General features: G+C 65.0%; 1 protein-coding gene across 1 annotated transcript; it reads right to left on the bottom strand.

Moving 5' to 3' along the window:
• Positions 1-140: 140 nt before the first annotated feature.
• Positions 141-14,366, bottom strand: NEURL4 (neuralized E3 ubiquitin protein ligase 4; the record flags this gene model as incomplete). The annotated part of the gene is made up of 13 exons (XM_082785015.1): positions 141-279; positions 1,225-1,367; positions 2,468-2,566; positions 3,393-3,608; positions 4,699-4,844; positions 5,567-5,689; positions 6,697-6,866; positions 8,347-8,425; positions 8,527-8,603; positions 9,521-9,713; positions 11,239-11,401; positions 13,102-13,187; positions 14,185-14,366. Coding segments are annotated over 13 exons (1,816 nt in total), but the record flags the coding sequence as incomplete, so codon positions are not given.
• Between the last annotated feature and the right edge of the window lie 119 nt (positions 14,367-14,485).

Raw genomic sequence — 14,485 nt, 5'->3', positions numbered from 1 at the left:
TCCCACCCAGACCCCACCACAATGCATAACCCAATGACGTCACCCCCCGGGATGACATCACCCCCCCGGGGATGACGTCACCCCCCCGTGATGACGTCACGCCCCCGATGACGTCACGCCCCCCCCGGTGACGTCACTACCTGGAAGAGGCGGCCGGGGGGCAGCGGCTGAGCCACCAGCACCAGCCCCTGGTTGTAGCTGGAGACGCGCGTGGCCGTGCGGTTGCCGTTGGACAGGAGGATGTTGCGGCCGTGGCTGGGCAGGAAGGTTGGGCGGGCCCTGGGGGCGGGGCCAAAGGGGGCGGGGTCACAGGGGGCGGGGTCACAGGGGGGAGGGGTCAGAGGGGGTGGGGGTCCCATGGGGTGGGGGCATGGTGGGGTGAGGGCAGGAAGGGGTTAACAGGGGCGGGGGTAAAGGGGCGTGGCCATATGGGGGCGTGGCCATGAGTGGGAGGAGCCAAAGGGAGGCGGGGACAGAGTGGGCGAGGTCAGAGTGGGTGGGGTCACAAGGGTGGGGGCGCAGGGGTGGGGGTCCCATGGGGTGAGGGCAGGAAGGGGTTAAAAGGGGCAGGGGTAATGGGGCGTGGCCAGAGGGGGCGTGGCCATTAGGGGGCGGGGCCAAAGGGGGCGGGGTCAGAGTGGGTGGGGTCACAAGGGGTGAAGGCAGGAAGGGGTTAACAGGGGCAGGGGTAAAGGGGCGTGGCCAGAGGGGGCGTGCCCAGGATTGGGAGGAGCCATAGAGAGGCGGGGTCAGAGTGGGCGGGGTCAGAATGGGTGGGGTCAGAAGGGGTGAGGGCAGGAAGGGGTTAACAAGGGGGCGGGGTCAAGAGGGGGCGTGGTCAGTGGGGGTGGGGGCACCGCCTGGTGACCCCCAGGGCCCCTCCCAGTGCCCCCAGTGCCCCCCAGTATCCCCCATCCTCCCCCCACCCCCTCCCAGTACCTCCTGATCCCCTCCAGTCCCTCCCAGTATCCCCCAGTACCTCCCAGTCCCATCCCAGTGCCCTCCAGTCCACCACAATCCCCCTCCCAGTGCCCCCAGTGTGCCCCATCCCCCCCCAGTCCCATCCCAGTGCCCCCCAGTCCCCCCCCATCCCTCTCCCAGTCCCTCCCAGTCCCCTCCCAGTATCCCCCATACCCCCCCACCCCCTCCCAGTGCCCCCCATCCCCCTCCCAGTCCCCCCCACCCCCTCCCAGTCCCTCCCAGTCCCCCCCCCCAAGGACTCACGGTGGGGGGGGAGGTGGCGGTGGGGGAGGGGCTGGGGGTGGGGGAGGGGCTGGGGGTGCCGCTGCCCCCCCCTCGCCCCCCCCCGCGCTGACGATGGACACGGCCGTCACCCGCCCGTACAGGTCCAGGGCCACGAAGGCGTTCTGGGGGGGGGGGGGGAGGGGCGGTGACGTCATCACCATGACGTCATCACCGTGACGTCATCGCTGGGGAGGTCACGCGGTGTGATGATGTCATAGCCCCTCCCCCCTCCCCATCGGTGATGTGATGTCATAGGTGGGGGGATTCCCGGGGGGGGTTGTGGGGGTAGGGAGGGTGGTGACGTCATAGCCACGCCCTGTGACGTCATAGCTGTGAGTTGTGATGTCATAGCCACGCCCTGTGACGTCACAGCCACGCCCAGGCAAAGGATGGGGGGGGGGAATCCCCGTGACGTCACAGGGGAGCCCCTCCCAGGCAGGACGTGACATCACGGAGGCCCCCGTGACGTCAGAGACCCGGTGACGTCACCCAAGCCGTGACATCACCCAGCTGGATGATGTCACGCAAGTGATGACGTCACCCAGCTCGATGACGTCACTTGGCTTGATGATGTCACCCGACCCGATGACATCACCCAATCCGATGACGTCACCCAACCTGATGACATCATCCAACCCGATGACATCACCCAACCCGATGACATCACCTGATGCAATGACATCACCGTGACGTCACGGCAATGATGTCACCTGGGGGGGGGACACCAGCGGAACAAACCCATGGGGGGGGAGGGGAGAGGAGGGGGTTGTGACATCACAAGGGACGGGTGAGGTCCTGAGGGGGTGACGTCACCGGACAGGTGACGTCACAGGGTGATGACGTCACAGGGTGATTAATGACGTCATGGGGTGATGACGTCACAGGGCGATGACGTCACGGGGTGATTGATGACGTCATGGGGCGATGACATCACAGGGCAATGACACCATGGGGCGATGACATCACAGGGTGATGACGTCACAGGGTGATGACGTCACAGGGTGGTGACGTCATGGGGTAATGACGTCACGGGGTGATGACATCACAGGGTGATGACATCATAGGGCGATGACATCACAGGGCGATGACGTCACGGGGCGATGACGTCACAGGGTGATGATGCCACAAGGTGATTGATGACGTCACGGGGTGATTGATGACGTCATGGGGCAATGACGTCACAGGGCGGTTGATGACGTCATGGGGCGGTTGATGACGTCACCTTGGCCACGCCGGTGGCCGCGGGCCCCATGTCCTCGCCGTCCACCAGGATGTGCATCGAGTCGTCCGCCCCGCGCCGCACCCCCAGACGGTTCCCAACCTGGGGGGGGGGGCGGAAATCAGGGACCCCCCCACAACACGACCCCCCCGGGACCCCCCCACGACCCCCCTGGCCCCCCCCAGGACCTCCCAGACCCCCCAAATCCCCCCAAAACTCCCCAAAGAACCCACAGAGCCCCCCCAAAACCCCCAGGACCCCCCCCAGCCTCACTCAGGACCCCCCCAGAACCTCCCCAGGACCCTTCAACCCCCCCCCAACCCCCCTAAAAGATCCCCCAGTCCCACCCAGGACCCCCTTGACCCCTCCTGGACCCCCTTGACACCCCCAAGAACCCCCCAACCCCCTCAGCACCCCTCTAACCCCCCCCCAAGACCCCCCCAGACCCTCCATCTGCACCCTCCGGCCCCCCAGCCCCCCCTCAATACCCCCAGCCCCCTCCCAACCCCCCCAGTCCCACCCGGACCCCCCCAAGACCCCCTCAGCCCACCCTTTGACCCCCCCCGGCCCCCCCAAAAACCCCCTAGCCCCCCCCAGCCCCTCCCAGGACCCCCCCAGACTCCTCCCAACCCCCCCCAGCCCCCTCCCAACCTCCCCAAGAACCCCCAGACCCCTCCCAGGACCCCCCCCAGCCCCCTCCCATCCCCCCCCAGCCCCTCCCAGGACCCCCCCACTCCCCCCTAGCCCCCTCCCAACCCCCCCAAGAACCCCCACCCGACCCTCCCATCCCCCCCCAGCCCCCTCCCATCCCCCCCAGCCCCCCCCCAATCCCCCCCCAACCCCCTCCCATCCCCCCCACCCGACCCCCTCAGCCCCCCCCAGCCCCCTCCCACCCCCCCCTACCCCCCCCCAGCCCCCCCCCACTCACGGCCAGCCTCTCCAGGTTGACCCCGTAGTTGTGGCGGGCGGGGGTCCCGTTGCGCCGCACCTCGGCCCCCGCCACCACCCAGCTGGGGGGGCCGGGCAGGTCCAGCAGGGAGGGGGGCAGCGCGGGGGGGCCGGGGGGGCCCTGCCCGGGGGGCAACGCCGCCAGCCCCACCCGCACCGAGCCCGCCCAGCGCTCGTCCAGGGCCTCGATGCGCACCTGGGCAACAAGGGGTTAACGCTCGGGGGGCGGGGCTTGGGCCCCGAGGGGGCGGGGACAGCAGCAGGCCCCGCCCACCGGTGGTTATTCACACCTACCCCCCCCCAGCCTGCCCACACGCCTCAATTTGGATCTGGGCAGCAAGGGGTTAATTCTCAGGGGGCGTGGCTTAGGCCCCGGGGGCGCGGCTTTGATCCAAGGGGGCGGAGCCACCCTCAGGCCACGCCCACATTTGATTACCCCCCCCCCCAGCCTGCCCACCTGCCTCTATTTGCATCTGGGCAGTGAGGGGTTAATGCTCCAAGGGGGCGTGGCTTGGACCACCGGGGGGCGTGGCCTCCCTCCTCGTGCAGCGCCCCCTCCCTTACAAGGGGCGTGGCCTCCCACCCAGTGGGCGTGTCCACCCTTGGCCCCGCCCCCAAATGGGCACACCCCATTCCCCCCTCCCCTCCCCAACCTCTCCCCCATGACCCCCAGTGACCCCAGCCCAGTGACCCTGCCCCAGTGACCCCGCCCCATGTGGGCGTGTCCCCCCTTGACCCCGCCCCCAGTGGGCGTGTCCCCCGTGGCCCCGCCCCCATGTGTGTATCCCACCCCTCCCAGTGCCCTCCCCTACCCCAATTCTACTCCCCCATGATCCTGCCCCAGTGACCCCACCCCATGTGGGCGTGTCCCCATTTGGCCCCGCCCCCCAGTGGGCGTGTCCCTTGGCCCCTCCCCTGTGGGCGTGTCCACTTTTAGCCCCACCCTCCATGTCAACCCAATGCCACCCCCCAATGACCCCCAGTGACCCCACCCCCCATGCCCCCACCCCAGTGACCCCACCCCAGGCGGGCGTGTCCCCCTTTGACCCCGCCCCCTATGGGCGTGTCCCATTTAACCCCGCCCCCAGTGGGCGTACCCCCCACTAGCCCCGCCCCCCCATGTGTGTATCCCACCCCTCCCAGTGCCTGCCCCTACCCCACCCCAATGCCACCCCCAATGACACCCCCATGACCCCCAGTGACCCCACCCCAGTGACCCCGCCCCATGTGGGCGTGCCCCATTTAACCCCGCCCCCAGTGGGCGTGCCCCCCGTGTCCCCGCCCACCTCGAAGAGCTCCCCGTCCCGCAGCTGGGTCCTGCTGAAGACGACCCCGTGGCTGAAGCCCCCGACCCGCGCCGCGCGCTGCCCCTCCCCCGCCAGCGCCACGTTCTGCCCGCAGCTGGCGTGGAAACGGTGCCGGACCGGGGGGGCTGGGGGGGGGCACGGAGATGGGGGGGGTCAGGGGGACAACAAGGTGGGGGAGGGGCGGGGGGGTCACTAATGGGGGGGCACGGAAATGGGGGGGGTCAGGGGGGGCAACGTCAGTGGGGGAGGGGCGGGGGCAGCACTAATGGGGGGGGCACTAATGGGGGGGCACGGAAATTGGGGGGGGGTCGGGGGGGGCAACAAGGGGGGGGGGGGACCCGAGGGGGGGCATCAGTGATGGAGGTGACCCTGGGGGGGGGCATTAATGGGGGGCATCAATGGGGGGGGCGTCAGTGGGGGGGGCAACAAGGGGGGGTACCCAAGGGAGGGGGAACTCGAGGGGGGGTCCTGGGGGGGTCACTAATGGGGGGGCATAAAAATGGGGGTGGGGTCGGGGGGGCAACATCAAGGGGGGAGACCCCGGGAGGGGTCACTAATGGGGGGGGCACTAATTGGGGGCACCAATGGGGGGGGCACTAATGCAGGGGTACCCAAGGGGGGGGGGTCACTAATGGGGGGGTCACTCATTGGGGGGAGGGGGTCCCATCCTATTGGGAGGGGGGTCCCATTGGTTGGGGGGGGGTCCCATCCCGGGGGGTCCCATCCCTTGGGGGGGGGCTTCCCACCCCTCCCACCCCACAGAGGGATCCCCACCCTATAGAGGGATCCCCACCCTACAGAGGGGGTCCCTCCCGCCGGGGGGGGGGGGTCCCGGGGGTGCCCCCACCTGGTGACGGGGGGGGGGCCTTGTCGGGGGGGCCGTGCCCCAGGCTGTTGTCGGCGGGGCCGGGGGCGCCGGTGAGGGACACCTGGACACACTGCCCGTACAGGTCCACCACCGCGTACACCTCTGTGGGGCGGCCCCATAGCAACACCCACACCGACACAGCCCCACAGCCCCACGGCCCCACAGCCCCACAACCCCCCAGCCCCATAGCATCACAGCCCCATAGCCCCACAACCCCAAAACCCCACAACCCCACAGCCCCACAACCCCCCAGCCCCATAACCCCATAGCACCACGGACACATGGCCCCGTAACCCCATAACCCCACAGCCCCATGGCCCCATAAACCCACGGCCCCATAACCCCACAGCCCCATAGCATCACAGCCCCATAGCCCCAGAACCCCATAACCCATTACCCCACAACCCCCCTGACCCTATAACCACCCCCCAACCCCATAACGACCCCATAACCCTGTACGGGGGGCAGCCTAGAGGAGGCGACGCCCTGGTTCGTGATGATAACCCCATTACCTTCCTGACCCCATAACCCCATAACCCCTGACCCCACAACCCCCCTGACCCTCTAAACACCCCCCTGACCCTATAAGGACCCTATAACGACCCCATAACCCCGTACCGGGGGGCAGCCCGGAGAGGGCAATGCCCTGGTCCATGAAGTTAACCCCATAACCCCCCTGACCCCATAACCCCACAACCCCACAACCCCATAACCCCTGACCCCATGACCCCATAAACCTCTAACCACCCCCCTGACCCTATAAGGACCCCATAACGACCCCCTGACCCCATACTGGGGGGCAGCCCGGAGCAGGTGACGCCCTGGTCCATGAAGTTAACCCCATAACTCCTGACCCTATAACCCTATCACCCCCTGACCCCATAACCCCCTCCATGACCCCACAACCCCCCTGACCCTATAAGGACCCCATAACAACCCCATAACCCCATACTGGGGGGCAGCCCGGAGCAGGCAATGCCCTGGTCCATGAAGTTAACCCCATAACCCCATAACCCCATAACCCGTTACCCCACAACCCCCCTGACCCTATAACCCCCCCCATGACCCCATAACTCCCCCGACCCCATAACGACCCCATAACCCCGTACCGGGGGGCAGCCCGGAGCAGGCGACGCCCTGGTCCCTGCCGTCGATGAAGTATTTGAGGTCCCCGCGCGCCGTGCGCATCATCCCGATCCGCGCCCCCGTGCCCAGCGAGTCCAGGTCGCAGCCGTAGTTATTGCGCAGCGTGTTCCCGTCCTGCATCACCGCCGTGCCGCTGCGGGGACATTTGGGGACATTGGGGACATTGGGGACATTGGGGACAATCAGGGCATATAGGGACAATAGGGTATATTGGGACAATAGGGGACATGGGGACATTGGGGACATTGGGGACATTTAGGGACATTGGGGACATTGGGGGTATATGGGGTCATTGGGGACATTGGGGACATTGGGGACATTTGGGGACATTTAGGGACATTTGGGGACATTGGGGACATTGGGGACATTGGGGACATTGGGGACAATCAGGGCATATAGGGACAATAGGGTATATTGGGACAATAGGGGACATGGGGACATTGGGGACATTGGGGACATTTAGGGACATTGGGGACATTGGGGGTATATGGGGTCATTGGGGACATTGGGGACATTGGGGACATTTGGGGACATTGGGGACATTGGGGACATTGGGGGTATATGGGGACAATGGGGACATGGGGACAGCGTGTTCCCGTCCTGCATCACCGCCGTGCCGCTGCGGGGACATTTGGGGACATTGGGGACATTGGGGACATGGGGACATTGGGGACATTGGGGACATTTAGGGACATTGGGGACATTGGGGGTATATGGGGTCATTGGGGACATTGGGGACATTGGGGACATTTGGGGACATTTAGGGACATTTGGGGACATTGGGGACATTGGGGACATTGGGGACATTGGGGACAATCAGGGCATATAGGGACAATAGGGTATATTGGGACAATAGGGGACATGGGGACATTGGGGACATTGGGGACATTTAGGGACATTGGGGACATTGGGGGTATATGGGGTCATTGGGGACATTGGGGACATTGGGGACATTTGGGGACATTGGGGACATTGGGGACATTGGGGGTATATGGGGACAATGGGGACATGGGGACAGCGTGTTCCCGTCCTGCATCACCGCCGTGCCGCTGTGACAATAGGGGACAATAGGGGACATTGGGGACATTTAGGGACATGGGGACAGTTGGGGACATTTGGGGGATATAGGGACAATACGGTATATTGGGACAATAGAGGACATGGGGACATTGGGGACATGGGGACAGCATGTTCCCGTCCTGCATCACCACCGTACTGCTGCGGGGCAGGGGACATTTGGGGACATTTAGGGACATTTGGGGACATTGGGGACATTGGGGACATTGGGGACATTTGGGGGATATAGGGACAATAGGGTATATTGGGACAATAAGGGACATTGCGGACATTGGGGGATACGGGGACATTTGGGGACAATCAGGGGATTATGGGGACATGGGGACAGTGGGGACATTTGGGGACATTTGGGGACAATAGGGGACATTGGGGACAGTTGGGGGATATGGGAACAATAGGGGACAAGAGGACATTTGGGGACACTGGGGGACAATAGGGGGATATGGGGACAGATGGGGACAAATAGGGACCCTGGGGACATTTGGGGACAATTTGGGGACAATTTGGGGACATTTGGGGACGCGCCGTGCCCCCACCTGAGCATCCAGGTGTCGTAGTCGATGTCGGTCATGGTGTTGGGGAACTCCAGCTCCTCGGGGCGGATGGCGGTGACACCTGGGGGCGGGGCCGGCTCAGACCACGCCCCCTTAGTGTCACACCCCCCCAAAAAAGTGTCACCCCACCCCAAAAAGTGTCACCCCCCCCCCCCAGCTCACCGGCCTCGATGGAGCCCGACCAGCGGTCCACCATCTTCTGGATGACGATCTCGAAGAGTTCCCCGTCCCGCAGCGCCCTGGGGGGGGGAGGGGAGCACCCATGGGTGGGGGAGGGGTCATGGGGGAGGGGGGGGCACCCATGGGTGGGGGGCGCCCAAGGGGGTGGGCACCCATGGGGGGGTACCCATGGGGGGAACCAGCCTTGGATTTGGGGTTCTAGACTGTGAGTTTTAGGATTTCCCCCGTAGATTTTGGGTTCTAGAGCAAGGAGTTTGGGTTCTAGATCGTGGGATTTGGGTTCTAGAATGTGGGCTTTGGGTTCCAGGGCACGATTTTTGGGACCCTCCCCCATGGAGTTTGGGTTCCAGATGATGAGTTTGGGGATCTCCCCCATGGATTCTGGGTTCCAGAATGTGACTTTGGGTTCTAGAGCATGGCCTGGGTTCTACAACATGACTTTTGAGTTCTAGAACGTGACTTTTGGGTTCCTGGGTGCGCTTTTGGGGACTCCCCCGATGGAGTTTGGGTTCCAGGATGTGACTTTTGGGATCTCCCTCATGGATTTCGGGTTCTAGAACGTGAGCTTCGGGTTCTATAACATGATTTTTGGGGTTCCAGAACATGACTTTTAGGATCTTCCCTCTAGGATTTTGGGCTCCCCTTTGGGATTTCGTGTTCCTTTGTGGGACTTTGGGTTCCACCCTAGGTTTTGGTGTTCCCCCCGGCTTTTTGTGCTCCCCCCTGGATTTGGGGTTCCCCCCCTGGATTTTGGGTTCTAGAACATAACTTTTGGGTTCTAGGACATGACTTCTAGGATCTTCCCTCTGGGATTTCAGGTTCCCCTTTGGGATTTTCAGTTCCCCTGTGGGATTTTGCGTTCCGCGCTGGGCATTTCAGGTCCCCCCCTGGCGTCCCCCCCGGATTTCGGGGGTTCCCCCTGGGGATTTTGGGGGTTCCCCCCGGGGATTTTGGGGTTCCCCCCGGGGGTGCTGACCGGTTGGAGACGACGATGGCGTCGTTGAACTCTGCGCGGCAGTTCTGGCGCAGCGCCGTGCGGCCCCCGTTGGTGAGCAGCGCGTTGGCCCCGTGGCGCCGGTGGAAGCGCAGGTCGCTGGAAGACCCCCCCGGGGGCGGGGGGCTCTCGGGGGTCCCGGGGGAGCCCCCCGACGAGCCCTCGGATGGAGGGTCTGGGGTTTGGGGGGAGGGGAACAGGGGTCAGCACGGGGTGGGGGGGGGTAAAAAAGGGTGCGTGGCTGCAGGGTCCATCCCCAGTGCACCCAAGACCCCCAGAGCCCCCCCCCCAAAATCTCAAATCCTCGCCCCAATTCCTCCCCCGGCTCCCCCAATTCCCCCCCCAGCTCCCCAAATCCCCCCCAACCTCCCCAAATTCCCCCTGATATCCCCCCAAATCCCCCAATAACCCCCATTCCCCCCCAAATCTCCCCCAATGCCCCCCCAAATCCCCTAATAACCCCCCAAATCCCCTAAATCCCCCCCAAATCCCCTAATATGCCCCCAAATCCCACAATAACCCCCCCAATTTCCCCCCACCACCCCCAAATCCCCCAATAACCACCCAAATCTCCCCTAATTTCCCCCCAAATCCCCCCCAGACCCCCCTCAATCTCCCCCAAATCCCCCAATTTTCCCCCAACCCCCCCAAATCCCCTAATACCCCTCCAAATCCCCCCAAATCCCCTAATATCCCCACAAATCCCCCAATAAGCACCCCAAATCCCCCATTTTGCCCCCCAAACCCCCCTAAATCTTCCCCAAATCCCCCAATAACCCCCCCAATTTCCCCCCAAATCCAATTCCCCCCCAAATCCCCCAATACTCCCCCAAATCACCCCCAACCCCCCCCAAATCCCCTAATATCCCCCCAATAACCCCCCAAACCCCTAATAACTCCCCCAAATCCCCCCCAATAACCCCCCCAAATCCCCCAATATCCCCCCAAATCACCCCCAAATCCCCCCAAACCCCCTAATAACCCCCCCAAATCCCCTAATATCCCCCCAATACCCCCCCAAATCCCCTAATATCCCCCCAAATCCCCCAATATCCCCCCAGTTTTCCCCCAATACCCCCCAATACCCCCCCAAATCCCCCAATACCCCCCCAAATCTCCCCCAAACCCCCCCCACCCCTCCCCAAACCCCCCAAATCCCCCCCAAATCCCCCCCAACCCCACCTCCGTCCCCCACGATGGTGGCCTGCGCCGCCTGTCCCAATACCCCCCCCAAATCCCCCAATACCCCCCTAAATACCCCCCAAATCCCCTAATATTCCCCCAAATCCCCCAATAACCCCCTAAATCCCCCCCAAATCCCCTAATATCCCCCAATACCCCCCAAAATCCCCTAATACCCCCCCAAATCTCCCCCAAATCCCCCCAATACCCCCCCAAATCCCCCAATATCCCCCTAAATCTCCCCCAACCTCCCCCCAAACCCCCCAATACCTCCCCAAACCCCCCCAATTTCCCCCCAAACCCCCCAATACCCCCCCAATCCCCCAATACCCCCCCAAATCCCCCCAATTTCCCCCCAAATCCCCCCCAAACCCCCCAAATTCCCCCCAAATCCCCCGATACTCCCCCAAATCTCCCCCAAATCCCCCAATAACTCCCCCAATTTCCCCCCAAACCCCCCAATAACCCCCCCAACCCCCCCCAAACCCCCCCAAATCCCCCCCGACCCCCCCAGTCACCTCCGTCCCCCACGATGGTGGCCTGCGCCGCCTGCCCGTAGAGGTCGACGACGGCGTAGACGCCGGGGGGCACGTTCCAGGCGGCGGGGCCCTGGGGGGTCCCGTTGACGAAGAAGTGCAGGGTGCCGTCCGCACGGCGCACCACCCCCACCGTGTCCCCCGCCTGCGGGGACACCCATGGGTGGGGGGGGGTGAGGTCACACCCCCAACCCCCCCCGGGAACCCCCAACCCCACCCATGGGTGCTGGCGCCCACACCACCCCCACCGTGTCCACCCATGGGTGGGGTTGGGGGATGGGTCAGGGTCACGCCCCCACCCTAAGGACCCCCCCCGAACCCCACCCATGGGTGCTGGCACCCACACCACCCCCACCGTGTCCCCCGCCTGCGGGGACACCCATGGGTGGGGTTGGGGGGGTCAGGGTCACGTCCCCACCCCCCCGGGACCCCCCACCCATGGGTGCTGGCACCCACACCACCCCCACCGTGTCCACCCATGGGTGGGGTTGGGGGGGGGGTCAGGGTCACGCCCCCACCCTAAGGACCCCCCCCCGGGGGCCCCACCCATGGGTGCTGGCACCCTCACAACCCCCACCGTGTCCCCCGCCTGCAGGGACACCCATGGGTGGGGTTGGGGGGGGGGTCAGGGTCACGCCCCCACCTTAAGGACCCCCCCCCCCCAACCCCACCCATGGGTGCTGGTGCCCACACCACCCCCACCGTGTCCACCCATGGGTGGGGTTGGGGGGGAGGGGGTCAGGGTCACACCCCCACCCTAAGGACCGCCCCCCAACCCCACCCATGGGTGCTGGTGCCCACACCACCCCCACAGTGCCCTCCGCCTGCAGGGACACCCATGGGTGGGGTTGGGGGGGGGTCAGGGTCACGCCCCCACCCTAAGGACCCCCCCCCCCCAACCCCACCCATGGGTGCTGGCGCTCACACCACCCCCACTGTGTCCCCCACCTGCAAGGACACCCATGGGTGGGGTTGGGGGGGGGGGTGAGGTCACACCCCCACCCCTCCCGGGACCCCCCCAACCCCACCCATGGGTGCTGGCGCCCACACCACCCCCACCGTGTCCCACACCTGCGGGGGACACCCATGGGTGGGGTTGGGGGGGTCAGGGTCACGTCCCCACCCCCCCGGGACCCCCCACCCATGGGTGCTGGCACCCACACCAGCCCCACCGTGTCCACCCATGGGTGGGGTTGGGGGGGGAGGGGGGTCAGGGTCACGCCCCCACCCTGAGGACCCCCCCGCACCCATGGGTGCTGGCGCCCACACCACCCCCACCGTGTCCCCCGCCTCCGAGGACACCCATGGGTGGGGTTGGGGGAGGGTCAGGGTCACGCCCCCACCTTAAGGACCCCCCCCCCCAACCCCACCCATGGGTGCTGGCGCTCACACCACCCCCACTGTGTCCCCCACCTGCAAGGACACCCATGGGTGGGGTTGGGGGGGGGGGTGAGGTCACACCCCCACCCCTCCCGGGACCCCCCCAACCCCACCCATGGGTGCTGGCACCCACACCACCCCCACCGTGTCCCACACCTGCGGGGACACCCATGGGTGGGGTTGGGGGGGTCAGGGTCACGTCCCCACCCCCCCGGGACCCCCCACCCATGGGTGCTGGCACCCACACCAGCCCCACCGTGTCCACCCATGGGTGGGGTTGGGGGGGAGGGGGTCAGGGTCACGCCCCCACCCTGAGGACCCCCCCGCACCCATGGGTGCTGGCGCCCACACCACCCCCACCGTGTCCCCCGCCTCCGAGGACACCCATGGGTGGGGTTGGGGGAGGGTCAGGGTCACGCCCCCACCCTAAGGACCCCCCCCGCACCCATGGGTGCTGGCGCCCACCTTGAGGCGGTCGAGGTTGTGGCCGTACTCGTCCAGCACCGTGGTGCCGTTGTGCATCACCCCATTGCCCGTCATCATCCAGGTGCCTGTAGGGTTTTGGGGTTTTTTAGGGGGTTTTGGGGTTTTTTTGGTGTTTTTGGGGGGGTTTGGGGTTTTTTTGGAGGGGTTTGGGGTTTTTTGGTTTTTTTTTGAGAGGGGGGGTTGGGTTTTTTTGGGGGGTTTTGGGGTTATAAGGGGGTTTTGGGGTTTTTATGGGTGGTTTGGGGTTTTTGGGGGGTTTGGGGTTTTTTTGGGGGGGGTTTGGGGTTTTTTGGGGGGGATTTTGGGGGTTTTTATGGGGGGTTTGGGGTTTTTATGGGGGTTATGGGGGTTACAGGGGGGTTTGGGGTTAAGGGGGGGCTTGGAGATCTCAGGGTGGAGGGTACAGGGAGGGGAGCACACGGGGATCCCATAAGGACATTGGGAACCCCAAGGAGATGTTGGGGACCCCAGGGGGATCCCATAAGAACGATGAGGACCCAATGGGGACCCCCTAATGACGCTGAGGACCCCATGGAGATGGTGTAGACCCCATAAGGACCCCATAAGGACCCCATAAGGATGCTGAAAACCCCACGAAGACCCCGTAATAACACCGAAGACCCCCCGAGGACCACCCGAGGACCCCCTGGGGACCCCATATTGATGCTGATGACCCCATGGAGATGTTGGGAACCCCATGGAGATGTTGTAGACCCCATAAGGACCCCATAACGATGTTGAAGACCCCATGGGGACCCCGTAATAACACCAAGGACCCCCCGAGGACCACCCGGGGACCCCATATTGATGCTGAGGACCCCATGGAGATGGTGTAGACCCCATGGAGACCCCATAAGGATGATGAAGACCCCATGGGGACCCCATAACGATGCTGAGGACCCCCTGGGGACCCCCTAATGCTGCTGATGACCCCATGGAGATGGTGTAGACCCCATAAAGACCCCATAAGGATGCTGAAAACCCCACGAAGACCCCATAATAACACCGAAGACCCCCTAGGGACCCCCCGGGGACCCCAAAACCCCCCCCCCCGTTGCCCACCTGAGCGCAGGTTGGTCATGGTGGAGGGCAGCTGGAGGCGCGCGGGGCTGTGCGTGGTGACCCCGATCTCGATGGAGCCGGCCCATTTGGGCACCGTGCGGTCCAGGCGCACCGTGAACACCTCCCCGTCCCGCAGCGCCCGCGCGCTCAGCACCACCCCGTGGTTGAAGTCGTCCGTGGCACTGTAAGGGCGGGGGGGGGTCACTGAGAGCCCCCCGGCACCCCAAAACCCCAAAAACCCCAATAGCCCAACACCCATCCCAATAAATCCCCCATCCCGCAGCGCCCGCGCGCTCAGCAC

Source organism: Aythya marila (assembly GCF_965140915.1).
Source record: "Aythya marila genome assembly, contig: HAP1_HAP1_SCAFFOLD_91, whole genome shotgun sequence".
Lineage (NCBI taxonomy): Eukaryota > Metazoa > Chordata > Aves > Anseriformes > Anatidae > Aythya > Aythya marila.
Note: the sequence above shows the minus strand (reverse complement) of the source record. Positions and strands in the feature narration are given on the sequence as shown.